This window comes from Pteropus vampyrus, unplaced genomic scaffold (genome assembly GCF_000151845.1).
Source record: "Pteropus vampyrus isolate Shadow unplaced genomic scaffold, Pvam_2.0 Scaffold4, whole genome shotgun sequence".
NCBI classification, from domain to species: Eukaryota; Metazoa; Chordata; class Mammalia; order Chiroptera; family Pteropodidae; genus Pteropus; species Pteropus vampyrus.
Genome location: NW_011888785.1, coordinates 13,338,215 through 13,354,010, shown reverse-complemented (window position 1 = coordinate 13,354,010; position 15,796 = coordinate 13,338,215). Strand labels below are relative to the sequence as shown.

Here is a 15,796-nt window from a genome sequence, read left to right as displayed (position 1 = left end):
GTGGAAGGAGAACTGCTCTAGAATAAGAAAACTTAACCTTTTACCAGATGTATTTCTCTTGTCAAGTCGCTTCAACTCTTTGGAAAGCAGTTTTCTCTTCCTCGTGAAATGGAGGTATCTCAGCCCCATCAGGCCCCCTTAGCCTGGATGGAGGGGTCCACAGTTGGGAGACATGACACGTAGGCCGAAGCCAAAGGTCATGTGACCTGGATATAGGAATAGGTGACTAGTCCGGCCGTCTGGGAGCGGGTTCTCTCTGATGTTTCTCTCAGGGTGATCTGGGAACTTCTCTTAGGAGGTGGTATTTATTAATCTCCCTGTAGTAAGTGTTTTGAAGGTAGGCTCTGTGTCACATTCTTGTATCCTCAGTGACTGACTAGCATAGCACCTGGCACATACTGTCTGTCATTCAGTAAATGCTGGATGAATAATGATTGATGTATTTTTTCCTAAACTCCGCAAATAATAACAGCAGCCGATTGAGCAACACTTTGTATTTGGCATCAGAATCCCAGAGACTGCCAGAAGCGATCCATGGTTTCTAGCCAGACTAATACTTTCTCTTCTGGGTGCCACAGTGGTGACACATGCCCCAGGGTATTTGTGAGGTTTAAATGAAAAATGTATCCCAGAGCTGGTTCAGATTAGATTCATGGTGAAGGGAGAAACAGATAGAGGGAGCCAGACTTGGGATAATTTCCAGACCACCACCTGGAACCGGAAGAAGCCACGTAACTTCTGAGCCTCTTTCTCCGTGTGGCCAGTGAGGTTAACACTGAATGTCCTGCTCCCCTCACAGATTCGCTTGCAGTGATAAAAGAGGTGATAAAAAAGATAAAGGGTCCTACAAATGTAAGAAATTTAGTATTAATGGGAAGAACCGTGGGCTGAAATTTGTAAAACCCGGCTTTGAAGCTTGTTAGCTCTGCAACTTAAGCTACTAAAACAGTGTTTTCCTCTTCAGAATGAAAAGAGTTTGATTCGTTTATTTTTGATGCTTTTTCTGTTAATAGTGATGGATTTGTAGAAATTCTTATAATGTGCATACAGGATTAAAATAACATCTGTAATTTAAGGCCTTATGAGTACTAAGAAAACTTTGCACTAAAACTTGTGTCCACCTTTTGAGTCATGTCTGAATTTACACACTTTATTCTGCTTCCCTGTGTCTCAAGAATTTCACTGTGCTTAGTGACATGCCAGGCTTTTATCAGTGTTCTCCCCACACTGCTGAGTTCAGCTCTCTTCTGTTACCCATTTCGGTGAGGGTGGGATAACCGAAGACCAACTTGGCTGTTGCATAGTTTTACCTGGGTTTGTCCCACACATCAGTGAATTAATCTAGTGAATGCATTCATAGGAATGCAAATGCTGGCTTGGGGCAAGAATTTCTACACTCTGTAACCATGATAACCATCTGTAGACTCTTCATTTCATAAACGACACACCTATAGTACTGGCAAGGACCTTGGCTTCGTCCCATCTAGCCCTCTCATTTTTCATATGGGCCCAGAGAAGCAGCTTGCTAGAGGCCACAGCGATTAAGCAAAGAAAATCCAATCTCAACAAGTTGCCTGCTGTATACTTTGTTACTCTACAGGGAGTTAAGCACTGAGAAAATAAAATCCGGCACTTTGGCATAAGTGCAGCATTCCTCATGAAAACTTCTCTTTTGATTTCTTGCAACTCTTCAAATAGAACCAGAGGTATTCAGTTTATTTCAGATGTGACATTTTACAGCATTTAGCACCTTTAACTAAGAAGTAAAGTTGGGGTAATCATATTTGAGTTCTGATCATTCTTTCTTAACCTCGGCTAACTTTATAGAGGGCTGATTCTATGCGAGCCACTATGCTACAAGCTTTTCATAGGATATCTCATTTAATCTTACGATAAGGCAGGTTATATAACCCATGAGGAATTGTATTTTACAGGTGAGGAAAATGAAGGTAAGAGAACTTCAGTAATTTTCCAAAATCATATAGCTAGTACATGATAGACCTGAGATGAATTCGAGCAGTCCAACTTAACTACAGTTAAGTCCTCATTTAACGTCCTCGGTAGGTCCTTGGAACTATGGTGAAATGATTAACGAAACAATTTTACAACAGGCTAATTGTTATACCCACGATTTAAGTTCCTAGGGCATTTCATCATTATAATGGAACGATGTTGAATGAAATGGACATTATTTGAGGACCTGCTCTGCTCTTCACACTGGACACATGGTAGAAGGAACAAGGAGTGGATCTTCTTGTCAACAATTTCAAATACTTTGAACTCACCTAGACACAGGGATTTGCTGGGTGCTCAAGTGTGTTCCCACCGAAGTGCAAGATCTCCATGGAAAATAATTCCTTATAGTTGTGTGTGTGTGTGCGTGTGTGTGCGTGCATGCATGTATGCATATATTTCTTTTATATATAAATAATGTATCATGTCTAACATCTAAGTACTTTTGCCGTTTTTCATTTTTTTAGTTTATACTGGTAGGGTAGACTATCACTAAGATTTATTAGAAGAAGAAAGAGTTATCTTCACAGCATTGTGCACATAGCAGCTCTTTAATGAATACCTATTGAATTAGTCTTTATTTTCTAAGGAAAATGGCACTGGATCAGAAACCAAAAGATCCAGGTTCTAAGTCCTGGTTTTAACAGCAGTTCACTGTGAGAACTCGACCAGGTCAGTTTTCAGCTATGAGCCCTGGTTTTCCAAGTCCAGAAGTGTAAGGATTTGTGATTCTGCAGTTGTGTGTTGAGTGTGGGGCCCACACTTGGGCATGTCAGGTTGGGTTGCCTGGCATTGTCGGGTCCCAAAAGATTCATTGAGACTAGGATGCTTCCTCTCTAGAGACTGTTGGAGCACAGAGGCCCCTGGGAACCAGTGAGGGTGAAGGGAGCAAGAGTCACGTCAGCGAGACTGCAGGAGTGACTAGATCTGAAAGTGGGAAAGGAAGAAAAGTGATTTGAGTGGGGCAGAATCAAATATAAAACAGTTTCAAGATCACCCCTCAGGACGGCGAGCAGCAGCAGAGCTGTAGCCGTGTAGACCACAGGACCTTAAACACAACAGGAGCCCTGAAAGCATCAAGGAGGGAGCATTTTGCAAGAAGCTTGGGAGCTCTCATGTTCTGGGCTTTTATTCATCAGCATCTAAGGGTGTTGAATAAACCTGTCCTTGATTCTGACTTCTTTCCCTCTTCACCCTTCCTACATGCCCCTCCTAGCCAGGTAAAAACCAAGGAAATGCAGGTTGCCAACCAAAGTGAGAGCCGAGGCTTCTGAGGTTTTGTAATCGCCAAAGGTTCCTGTCTCTATCCTTCTGTCAGCTGACTCACCTTTTTTCTGATAAGACCTTAGACTTATTTGATTACAGTAATATTAGAAGTTCACAGTCCCTCTTGTATAATTCGAAATTCAAAATGGTCTGAAAACAGATTTTTAAAGTAATTTTGTGGCAAACTCATTTGGGAGTAAACCTAACCAAAACTGATAGATGCTATTTACAGTCTTTATATACCTCACTTAGTGGGAGTAGTCATATGTTTGGTGGCAGAAATATTCATGTGTTTGATTACAAACTGTCTCCACAGGCCCTGCTGTGGGTATACTCGATTTATGAAAAATGCATCTTACTACCTTTCTGAAATTGGAAGAATTCTCAATTCCAAAAACATCTGGCCCTGAGGATTTCAGAGAAGAGATTGTCAAGCCATAAATTGTTTTCTGTAAATGTTGGTGTATTTATTCATCCCTTAAGGAAATGAATATTTTGTCCTTCTTCCTTTACAGAAAAAAACAAACAAAAACAACAACAAAAAAAACCAAAGTGGCGAGGAGGGGAGATGCAAAGTAAATATAAATGGGGGTTCTCATGCTAATAAATTGTAGCTGAAGCTTTTTGGGGTCAAGGTCCTCAATAGGAGTAGATATTTTGGAGGACAGAAATGTCGATCTTTACCTCTCCTGCAATTAAAAATAAAATAAACACAGATTTCGCTGTGGAACTGCATCATCCTTGTCTCCCTTTGCAGCAGCCTGAGCTGTGAAGAGCCGCTCAGCGTAGCGTGTGCGTGACTCGCGGTTCGATAGCGCCACCTTCCTTCCAGGTTTGGAATCGAATCTTCACACTGCCACTGGCCGACTTGCCTGCTTAAGCTGCTCATTCCACAAGACTGCAAGGAAACAATTCCTTGACTCTCAGATCATAAAGGAAAAGAGTGGCAAAGGGGGCAAGGAAATGTGTTTTCTTCTCTTTGGTCCCCGAGCAATTAAATTTATAACCTAATCTGATGTTAAGGAGTGTGGGCCACAAACCCTGTGTTTAATCAGTTTACACCTAGTGAGTCATTGTACACCCTAGACATTTGAATTTACAACCTGCTGCATTGCAGCACTTTTCTAGGCCTTCTGCTATGTAATATGATATTATTCTAGTTGCTGAGGCTTTAAAAATATAGATACACTTTCATAGTTCGGATTATTTTTCTTTTCAATTTTCAGTTGCAAATCAAACATGCAGTTACAGAAGCAGAGATTCAAAAACTGAAGACCAAGGTAAGCACCAATCAATATATGGTGTTTGAAATTGTCCTTTTTAAGCTTCGGATGCTATGAATAAATTCAACTCTAAGACTAAAAGATTTGTTCCCGTGCATTTAAAAGAATACAGATGTGAGAGATTCAGTTCCACTGTTAGATGCATGGAGAAACCTGCTAGTGAGAGCATGTACCCCTGGGAGGTAAGCACCACCATACCCCTAAGGGAAAATAGCACAGTATTTTAAAAATACGTATTTATACATATGCGGTTCCCTCTGACTTTTCCTCAAAAAGTGAACATATTCAATGGTTCAAGCATCCAAATTATGTTTTGACCACTAATTCCTTAAGCACAAGCTACTATACTGTATCTCTTTCTCTTTGTTTATCTTATTTCAAATGGGTTTAATCATTTATTTTTACCTTATTCATCAGGAACTGTATTCTAACATAGAACATTATTTTTATAGAAAATATTTCCAATTTCTAATCATTAAAAGCTGTAAAATTTAATATGATATGCGAATAATTGCTCTTAGGTACCAGATGCTATTGGAAATTTTTAGTTCTTTAGTTCACATGATTGAAATTTGTGGAAAAAAATAGGTCATGATGAAAGGGTGTGTATATTTTTAGTTCATATATAATATAAGGCAAGATTCAAAGGGCATTTTTATTTGACAAATTGTAAGGTACTTGTAAATTCCTAGAATTGTGTCTAGTTTTATCGAATATGTAATTTCAGAGATTTAAAAAGGTCTTTTGAATTACTTTTAAAACAATATTCTTTATTGTTTTTGTGGTCTTTTAAAAATGAAGACATAATCCCTCCTCCACCACTACGATCTGTTTTCCTGTTCACATTGAACATTTGTTTTGCTTTTTCCATGTGTTTTAAATGGAGATGAATTAGCAAGGCTATTTTGGTTAAATGGTATTCCCAGCTAATAACTCTGTAGCTCTTTAGTCAAAACATGTCTATACATCATTCATGGTGTCAGCCAAGCTCTGTGAATAATAATTTTTAAATTAGTAGTGGTTGGTAAATAAAGAACTTCGAGCACAGAACACTGCTTAATAAAAGATGCAGTAAAAACCAGTCCAAACCAGTCCTGTTTAAAATTGCTTTTGTTCTTTGACATAGAATGGAAGAATCGAAGACTTTTAAAAATTGTTGGTTACAATCAGGGAAAAAGATTCCCATTTGATTGTAAGTGCTTTAACAAAGCTTATGTTTTAGACTAAACATTTAATTCTAGAAATTAATATTTTATATTTTTCTCATTTTTGTTGTAGCAGATAATATACATAGAATAGCTTACTTTACTATGACTCTATATCTATAGTGATAACAGAATTATTAATTTTGAAATGTTTTTGACTACTTTTTTACTTTGCAATCTGTTTTGCAAATGTCTTTAGTTTAAAATATACGTAAAACATATATATTTTTTTCATTTGCTGAATGCTTTGTGATTTTGGAATATCTTAGATTTTGAAAATTGATAGCTTATAATGACTGCATCCTTCAGAACTTTAAAGGGGGCATGTGAAATAGATGAAGCACTAATTTAAAGATCAGACCGTTAGTCTGAATAATGACCTTTGACCCATCGCCTAAAGGCTCAATCAGCCTTGAGTTTCTGCAGAAATGAGGGTGTTAGACTAGTATACTATCTATTCCTAAGAGTCTCTAGAAGCAGAAACCACAAGTAGCTGCCTTTTCGTTTTATTGAAGAGATTTAAATTAATTTATCAATAATTTATATTTTTATTTAAACACTATCTTTATAATTTTATGCAGATTGGGGTTTATAAGGATCAGAACAGTGCAGCAAAATAATGAGCTACAGACTATGCATGTCGATTGAAATAAAAGATGTAATAATATCATCAAAGAGGATAAAAACAAAGTAAAAATAACTAACATTTATCATATTATTATGCCCAAAGAGCTGTTCCAATTACACTGATATTAGAGAACTTCAGTTACTTGCCTAAAGTTGAAAGGCAGTAGTGGCAGAGCTGGGGTTCAAATCTAAACTGAATGACTCCAGAGTCCCCTTCATAACTAGAAGGCCACACAGTGCTTCTGCCCCTCTCTTCTTCCCAGTTTGCCTCCCTGTTCCCTCTTTAGTTAATTTATTTACATGTAACTATATGTAAAGAACAAAACAAAACAAAAACAAAAAATTCTGAAAGAGAGCATATTGAAAATCATTGGTTAGAATCAAACTCTCAAATGTTGTTTACTGCTCAGAGAATTTCATGCCATATAGTGTGATGGAGAGATCATGGGAGTTGGAATCAAACGCATGTTTTATCGTTTATCCAGTGTGTGACCTTGGGCAAAACAATTCACTTTTCAATACTTCCATTTTATAATCAATGAAATAATGAAAATAATAACTTACTCTTCTCATCTCATGGTGTTTAGTGATTGAGTATATGTAACGATTGAATTTAATCCAAAATATGCTATAAAAATGTAAGGGATTTTTGCTACAGAAGTACCCAGGTTATCTTTGCCTTGACATTTTCTTTATCTAGCTGCAAGCAGCAGAAAATGAGAAAGTGAGATGGGAACTAGAAAAAAACCAACTCCAACAGAATATAGAGGAGAATAAAGAAAGAATGTTGAAGTTGGAGAGCTACTGGATCGAGGCACAAACGTTATGCCACACAGTCAATGAACACCTCAAAGAGACTCAAAGCCAGTATCAGGCCTTGGAAAAGAAATACAACAAGGCAAAGAAATTGATCAAGGATTTTCAACAAAAGTAAGCGGCTTCTGATAACTAAAGAATGGTTGCGTGCGTTTAAAGAAGGTTTATATTCAGTAATTTGGTAATATCTGGTGGGACAGAAAAGATGGCCTAAGAGGTATTCCTCTAAAAAGCATAGTTAAAGCAAAAATAGGCATTAAGTTTTGGAAATCATTCTTTCATTTTTTGTAGGAGATTATATTGTGTTTATTTTACCATTTTTTGGTTACCAGTTACCTCATGGATTTTTTTCGATAGTTAATCATTGATAGCAACTGTTAAAACATTCGAGTCTTTATTCTTTTTGAAACATCTGGGTGATTCAGAAGCAAGAAGCCCTACTGAATTCATGCAGAATGACTATTGGACGTAGTACATGCAGAGCAGGAGTGGGGGCCTTGCTGAGGCTCTTTCTGTCTCTGTTATAATCAGTAACTTCAGAATTTTCCTGCTATAGATACTCTAAATATTGACTAGCAAGACCCCTTGCCCCGGCACTTCACCGCAGTGAGAGAGACCATCACCACATTCTGCTCTTGAATTTCAGCAGCGCTTTCTGAGATAATGCTGCTTTGCTTCCATCTGTTGGATCTTGGTCTAATTTCAGGGAAGCTGACCAGGGAGATCTTGGCTGGATATTTCTCATCAGTTAGTTCTGGCTAGCGAAAACAGTAAGAAGTAATGCCAGTACCCCTGGTCTTCCATGCCAATCCTTAGAAGCTAAGAATACATGTAAGGTTCATTATAGCTCTGTTATTTCCTGGAAATAATATTTGTAATATTTAAAAGAGATTGCTATAAAAAGTTTATTGTTAAAAAGGGGGAAATTGTTCTTTGTGATCGTGAATTCAGTACATTAGTATTTTAACTCTTCTTGTCAAAAATATCATATTTAACTAAATTTCATGTAAACTTTTATGATAAGTTTTGCTAAATTCGTATATTATATTACAGGCTCTCAAAATGGAGATGTTTCTCTTTCTTTCCATATTATTCTCTGGTGTATAAGAGACAGTTCTCCCTCAGTTTTTCTGGCCCACCCAACCCCTTTCCACTGTCAGTCACAGGGAGCAGTCTTATTATAATTATATTTTTTAAACTCTTACCATCCAGTTCCATCAGTTTGCTAGATATATTATTTTGTAAATGTGGAATTGTATCTACCTGACATGTAATTATCACCACTAAATTACCCAAGGTGGGTCATTAGTTCATAAGCTCCTGTCTAATTATGTTTGGGTGCTCTAGAATTAGGAGCCATAAATGAAAATCATATTAAGCAGAAGCAAAGCACTTTACTTTGCGATGCATTAAAATGTTTTATTTGATTTCATTATTATATACCTTTTCTCTGTGATTGAGTTTTATTTATTTAAATAGCGGTCCAGTTATTTATCAGTGAAGTTTATCGCTTCCAGTAAGAATTTTCACATCTTGCCTCATTTATTGACTATTTGATGTGATCAGATCTATTATTTACTTCTTAAGAGAACTAGATTTCATCAAAAGACAAGAAGCAGAAAGAAAGAAAATAGAAGATTTGGAAAAAGCTCATGTCGTGGAAGTCCAAGGCCTGCAAGTACGGGTGAGTTCTGTGCTCAAAGCCACCAAATAATAGGATGGTTTTGCCTAGTACTCGGAGAGGAGTGCTGGTTTTATAAATGGATGTATTTTTCCTTAGATTAGAGATTTGGAAGCTGAGGTGTTCAGGCTACTGAAGCAAAATGGGACCCAGGTTAATAATAACAACAACATCTTTGAGAGAAGAACATCTCTCGGTGAAGTCTCCAAAGCGGATAGCGTGGAGAACTTGGATGTCAAGCAGACCTCCTGTCAAGATGGCCTAAGTCAAGGTTCGTTTAACCTAACCACAAAAATCGCTCTTCATGACTATACAATTTAGTTATAATATTCTTCTTTTTCTTAACCGGAAATTTTAAAGTTGAAAAAGTCTTCCTGCCATGGGAAAGAAGAAAAAGCTTATCAGAATAGAAATGTATCATTTAGCACTTGTTTTATCAAAAATAAATGTTTTGATGTAAAGAAATAACAAAATTCCAACTTAAGATAAGCCAAATATTATTTTAAAACCGTTGCATTTTGATAGACTTAATATAATACCTTAAAGTGATAGTTTTATTCCATCTAGGGTGAGCTATACTACTCATGTATTAATGAGTAAGGCTTAAAAATTTTAAACCACTAAAGATCTTTTTTATGACATCAGAAGGCTGACTACCTACTTCCAACATTTAGAATTCATTGACTTAAGAAATTCTACATAAGTTTTGTGCTTTTACAAACTTGGTGTCATATATGTACTTTTCATTCTTTCCTGTCAAAGACCAAATAACACCAGAAACGCTGGAAATGTTTTTTATATAAATGGTTGTCTTCTTTCACACACCAGCTATAAATAAATCACTGATTTTCTCACGCGCACACACACCCATATGTAAATTGTTTGTAGATGAATGTGAATGAACACTTTAACCTCTATAGTATATTTTTAAATTAGAATATGTGTAAGAACCTATAATGATAAATACACACCAGGATATAAAACTTTTGGTTTCATCTTTTAAAATAGCTACCTAGGGAAAAAAAAAAAAGATAAATAAATAAATAAAATAGCTACCTGGTAGTTCTTGGAAAAAGAGAAAATAACAGAATGCTGTGCAGCAGCATTGTCATGAGAGGGCTGACAAGTCACAGGCAGTGACTGGACACACAGTGAAGCTCTATTTACTGATAAGTCGTTTAATTATTTGATGTTCAGTCTCACATATTCAAATGTCTCCAAGGAGTCTGTCCTGATAAACAAGTGTTTAGATCATATCGATAACTTTTAGAACTAAACTCTTAGCCATTAAAAATTAAAAGTACTGGAAATCTTCATTTGAAATTAAAGCAATATGTAGAGATTTGAGACCATTCACTTCAGTCTGTATCTTTTTGTGGGGTTTTCCCTTAATAAGATATAATCTGTAATTACCACCTCCTGGGCACCTTAAATTAGAGCATTTAGCTCCAGCATGACCGTTAACTAGAGCACTGTGATTTCAGGAAGGTTGTTCAACTTCTCGGGGGTGGTTTTACTATGTATAATATAAAAATAGTAACATTTCTTTTTTCTCCACCCTAAAGGGTGTTTTGAGGCTATATGGCATAGTCCGTGAGGGGGCAGGGGGAAGCAATTTTATTACCGCTTTTATAGAATTACAATATTTACATCTCTGTAAGATTGATTTCTAAAGAAAAATTTCAGAAATCAAATTTTTTATGTCTTCGACTATTTTGATTCTTAAAATTAATTGTAGTTTATGATAAATATGTGTTCCTGCTGTGGCATGCATGAAGTATGATCAGTAACCAGTAGCTTTCCAGAGTCTAGTTCCTTTCTGTTCATTTCATTCAGTTCAGAAATCTGTATCTTGTCAAACATATAATTAATGGTATTTATTAAATTATATGACTACAGAAGATCAAAAAACTATATTATTAACATGCTGATTTGGATCAAAACCTTATATTTCTCCTGAACCCTTTTTCTCTTCTACACCCTCTGTTTTGCCACGTAATTATCAGTTTCCCTAGCAACACTGTCCGTTCACAGTGAGATGCGGAGAGTACTAATTCTTACTGAAACCAGTGCATGCTTGCGCAGTAGAGGTAGAATCAGTCATCTCAGACATTAGTAGTATACACATCAAGTGGCGCTCTTCCAGTTTTGCTGCAGAGGACAGTCAGTGAAAAATCTCCTTGAATTTCAGTTGCTTGATCACATAAACTAAATGGCTTGGTCAGTAGCTAGACAGCAATGCTCTGGAAAGCACTTTTCTAAATTGATCCTTTGATTCTGTTGCTAGGGAACGCTGAAGTACTAGAGGTTTAGAAAAGGAAATAAAACTGTGGACCAAACACAGGCCATTTGGCATTTAAGGATGCTCCCTCTAAACACATACCTTTTTGCAACAGGATGGTGCAGCAGATGCAGTCAGTTCCACTAGTTCCTGCCCCTTAGACACAGTCTTCTGCCTCCCCACCTCCTGTGGACTGTCCAGGTCTGATTTGCTTTCCAAACTGAGCCCACTCAAGTATCTCATTAAATTTTTGATTATACATACAAGTTTATTATTTAATATGTTCTAATACTTTTTCGTATATAAAGCAAATGTAACAATTATTTTTTTCACCAAGAGCCATAATAAACCTTAAGTCCCTTCTAGTGTACACCAGTGTGCTAGTCAAGTATTATTTTATGTGTTCCAGGATGTGAAAAATAATGATTTTGCCCTACTGCCGTGTTTCGTGTGTGTCATTTCTTAATGACCAAGTAATTCTGGTCTACCTTATCCAAGTGCCCTGAAATGACTAGGTATGTCTGTGGCTGCCCAGCTAGTTAAGTCAGGATTAGACTAAGAGCAGAGAACAGGCATATCAGAGAGATCTTGGTAGGAAAAAAAAAGGTTCTAGTCTTAGTTTGATTAGATTCCCTATAAAAGTCACTTAAACAACATGCTCTTTCTAAGCTTCCAGATATTCCAGGATCTTTATGATGATACGGTTTTCAGCTTCGAATATTTTAAAGCCTGTTTGTTAAAGAAAGATTATACATATTTCTTAGAGATACTGAAAGAAAAACTAGGAATGTTGGTAAAAATTGTATGAAGGCAGGTTATGATTTTCCTATCTTGAAAGGTGAGAACTAAGTATAATACCTGTAAAAAAATTATTTTGAAGACCAAAAGCCTGTGGCACTCTGACTTGTAAGAGGAAGGGTGATTACTAATGAAAAGAGTGGTGTTTGGCCCTATTAAGTATACAGTAAGGTATATGATTTGTAAGGTGTCCGGGATCAAGATTGTGAAAGATAAAGGTTTTGATATTAGACAAATGAATACATGATATAAACATTTTAAGAGATGAGAGATAATTTGAAGAAGAGGAAATGAATAAAATTAGAATAAGTTTTTCCTGATTTATAGACACTATTTTAAAGGCAGGGCCTTATGTTAAAGTTTATGCCATAGGGTATTCTTGGAGTAAATGGAGGCTTTGAATGCCTGAGGAAGAGTTTATACTTAATTCCATAAGCATTGTGACCCACTAACAATTCTAAGGCATAACAGGAGCTGGGGCACTTGTAGCTTTGTAAATTTAGTCCAAGGATCCCTGTGAAGTTTGGCTATTACTACCTAGTGCTTCTCCCTTCTCATACCCATCTACTCAGCCAGTGGGCCACCAGTTAGATGATATTGCATGTTATTTTTTCCCAACATGTGAACATTCAGGATTATTTAAAGCAGTTTATCCTTAATTACTTACTGTTCCTTAGCTCTGACCACAACTGAGCAAGAAGAAAAACACTTAAATTTCGAGATGGCAGATTATAGGAAAGTCGAGACTTTCAGAGTAGAATGTGGCTGGAATTAATTACTTAATCCTGGATGTGTTGTAGTTAGCTACTTCCCGGGCGATTTAAGAGTATCCCAGAGAAAGGAGTATAAGGATATGAAAATAATGCCATCTTGCTTCCTCTCTTTTCCCTTACTCCTTTTCCCCAGAATGGTTTGGTTGCTCTAATAAGGCACTAGATTTCCCCAAAATTGATCCCTAAAATAGTAGTCTGCACCTGAATCCTGAACCCAGTATGTTTAGTCCCAAACCCAGGACTTGTAGACATGTCACTAGAACTCTTGAGTCTGCTTAGATAGTCAAGCTAGCCAAATCTCTGGTCATCAGGCCCCATCCAAATGGCATTTGCTTGTTGTGACCTAGTTGTTACCTTATTGGTTTTCATGGAATTTGATTTTTTTTTTTTAGTTGAATTACTTCTGTGGAATTTACTCAGACTTAAATAAAGTCTTTATTGGGAAGAGCAAAGGGAAGTAACCAACTGTCATTAAGGGTGTCTGCCTTTTTCCCCACCAGTTGGTTTTTAAAGTCTTATACTTCATTCACGTACTGTCTGAAGTAACTCAGACACTTCTATATGACAGGTTAGGGTGAATTGAAAGTGAGTGGCAAGATAAGGGAGAACAATGAGGATGAGGACAGTGTGGAAACAGAAATGATGCTGCAAGTATATATAACATACTTACACTATTTCGGAGGCTAGGCCTTTAATTTGGCTCTAAGCTTTCTAGTTGCCAGAAGGAAATGGAAACCCTTGTCTATTACATATTGCACAATGATCATAAGATAATAAACAAACAAACAGATAAACAAACAAAAAACCATCTGTTCAAGAGAAGTGTAACTATTGGTACAAATAATGTATGATTTGGAGCAAACAGTGATATTAATATTGATAACATCCTTACAATAGATTGATTGATGATTGTATTAGAACAGTTTCTCATAGTGACCCTTAGTGTAGACCAAAGGCATCACACAAATACACAATGTAGTGTTCAGTAAAAGCAATTTAAATTACTGGAAGGAGAAGGTGGGTAAGATGTGATGGTACCTAGCTCTCTGCTGACCTAGCTTGGTGCTCAGGTGCTCTGTCATATATTTGTCAGGTCGAATTTGTTAACTATGTTCAAAACTTTTAGAATGTGTTACTGAAAGAGATTTTTTTAAAAAAACTTCACACTAAAATTGTGGATTTTCTGTTTCTTCTTTTGGTTATGTAATTCACCTTATTGTCCACTTTGCTCGATATTTGAAGAGCTATATTAGCTTTCTTTTGGTTAGCGTTTGTATGGTACATCTTTTTTTCCCCCATTCTTTTACTGCAAATTTTCTATGTCTTTTGTAAGTAGCATATAGTTTTTTTTTACTTTTAATTAGTCTCTCGATCTTATTTTTAAAAAATTTTAAAAAATTTTTCTCAATGTTTATTTCTAAGATGAATTTAGAAAGTTGCTATGTATTTACCAATATGTTGAGTTTAAATCTAACATCTTACTATTATTCGTTTATAATCTAACCAAAAAAAAAAAAGAACATCTTTCTTTATCTATTTTCTTGCCTTCTTTTGCATTAACCAAGTGGGAACTTTCTAAAATTTATTTTCCCCTATATTAACTTTTCTTCTTATTTTTGTGGATACCTACAGATATCATTTAGAATATTTGCAGGAGAGGATGGACCAAATATTCATTAAGATATTCATCCAACTATTTTGGTTCTTCAAAAAAATTTTTTCTCTTCAAATAAGTTTCATTAGCATGATTAAAAACATTCGCTTGAATAAAGACAAAAAAATTTCTAAACATGAAAAAGTATCAGTGGCTATACCTTATAACTTGTATTTGAAATTGAATGGACAGCCTGACAGCCTTATTGCCTGTCTTCATTTTATTAAAAACAATTCATTCTTGGTTTCATGTGAAGTTAATGACTATTTTGTTTGGGAATGAGTCCCTACTACAATTAAATGAAGGGAAAAAAAAAATCTTCCAAAATTACAGTGTGACCTGTATTATTGAGTAAAGAGTTGATAAAAATCCTCAAAGAGTTAGGATTTTGTTTTTTATTTAAAACAAACAACTGTATCTATGATGTACCATAAGTATTGAAGTTCTTAAATGAGCTTTTAATAAATATTGAGTGGCAATACGTTAAAGGTCATACTCTCTGGCAAATGCCTTGAGAATGGTCTTCTGTGTATCTAATGGAGTACAGATCTATATATTTAACAAACAGTGAATATAGAGATGGAGTTAATACGTTTTTATGAGATTTAAGCTTATCTAACACAGTCGTGTTCTGGAATAGAGTTCTTCATTTGGAGGTAAGCAGAGTGAATACCACTGGCCGGCCAGGATTCTCTACATTAAGAAAAAAATAATCTACTTGTTCACAAAGATAAATACTGACTCCAGAAATATATTTTGTATATATCATACCCAACTTGTATTTATTTAAGGAACACAAAGTTAGTTTAACATTGGAAAACTCATATATTTTACACATTAACCAAAGGAAAATATATATAATCATTTCATTAGGTGAAAACAAACATTTAATAAAGTTGAATACTTATTCATGATAAAAAGCTTATTAGGCTAGAAATACGAGGAATTTTCTTAACTTGATTCGAGGCTAACAAAAGTCTATTTCAAACTTCTTATGAAGTGGTGAAATGTTAAAATCAATAATTTTCTTTAAAATTAAAAATACTTTTAACATTTTACCACTAAATATGCTATTCCTACTTCTATTCAGTGTTGTCCTAGAGGTCCTAGCAAGGAAAAGAGATAAATACGTGTATGTATGTATGTATATATGTATGTATATACACATGACATATTTATAGAAAAGAAAGAAGCAAAATTATTATTCACTGATAATAAAATTGAATACATAAAGAAAACTCGAGAGTTTACAGGTCATTAGAATTAAAGACTTTAGCAGGGTGGATAGCTCTAAGAATCATTAGACATCAATCCATTCTAACAAACAAAATGTAATTTTTTTTACAAGATACCAGTTATGATAGCAACAAAGAAGATAAGTTAGCCAGTATGAATTTAA

At 35.6% G+C, this 15,796-nt stretch overlaps 1 protein-coding gene across 1 annotated transcript in view; it reads left to right on the top strand.

The window, feature by feature from the left end:
• PPP1R9A (protein phosphatase 1 regulatory subunit 9A) overlaps positions 1–15,796 on the top strand; it is a 274,958-nt gene that overhangs the window by 215,598 nt on the left and 43,564 nt on the right. The window contains exons 10-13 of the mRNA XM_023533105.1: positions 4,506–4,559; positions 7,095–7,324; positions 8,798–8,894; positions 8,991–9,162. Coding sequence (XP_023388873.1) covers positions 4,506–4,559; positions 7,095–7,324; positions 8,798–8,894; positions 8,991–9,162 — 553 coding nt within the window. The remainder of the gene's footprint in view (positions 1–4,505; positions 4,560–7,094; positions 7,325–8,797; positions 8,895–8,990; positions 9,163–15,796) is intronic.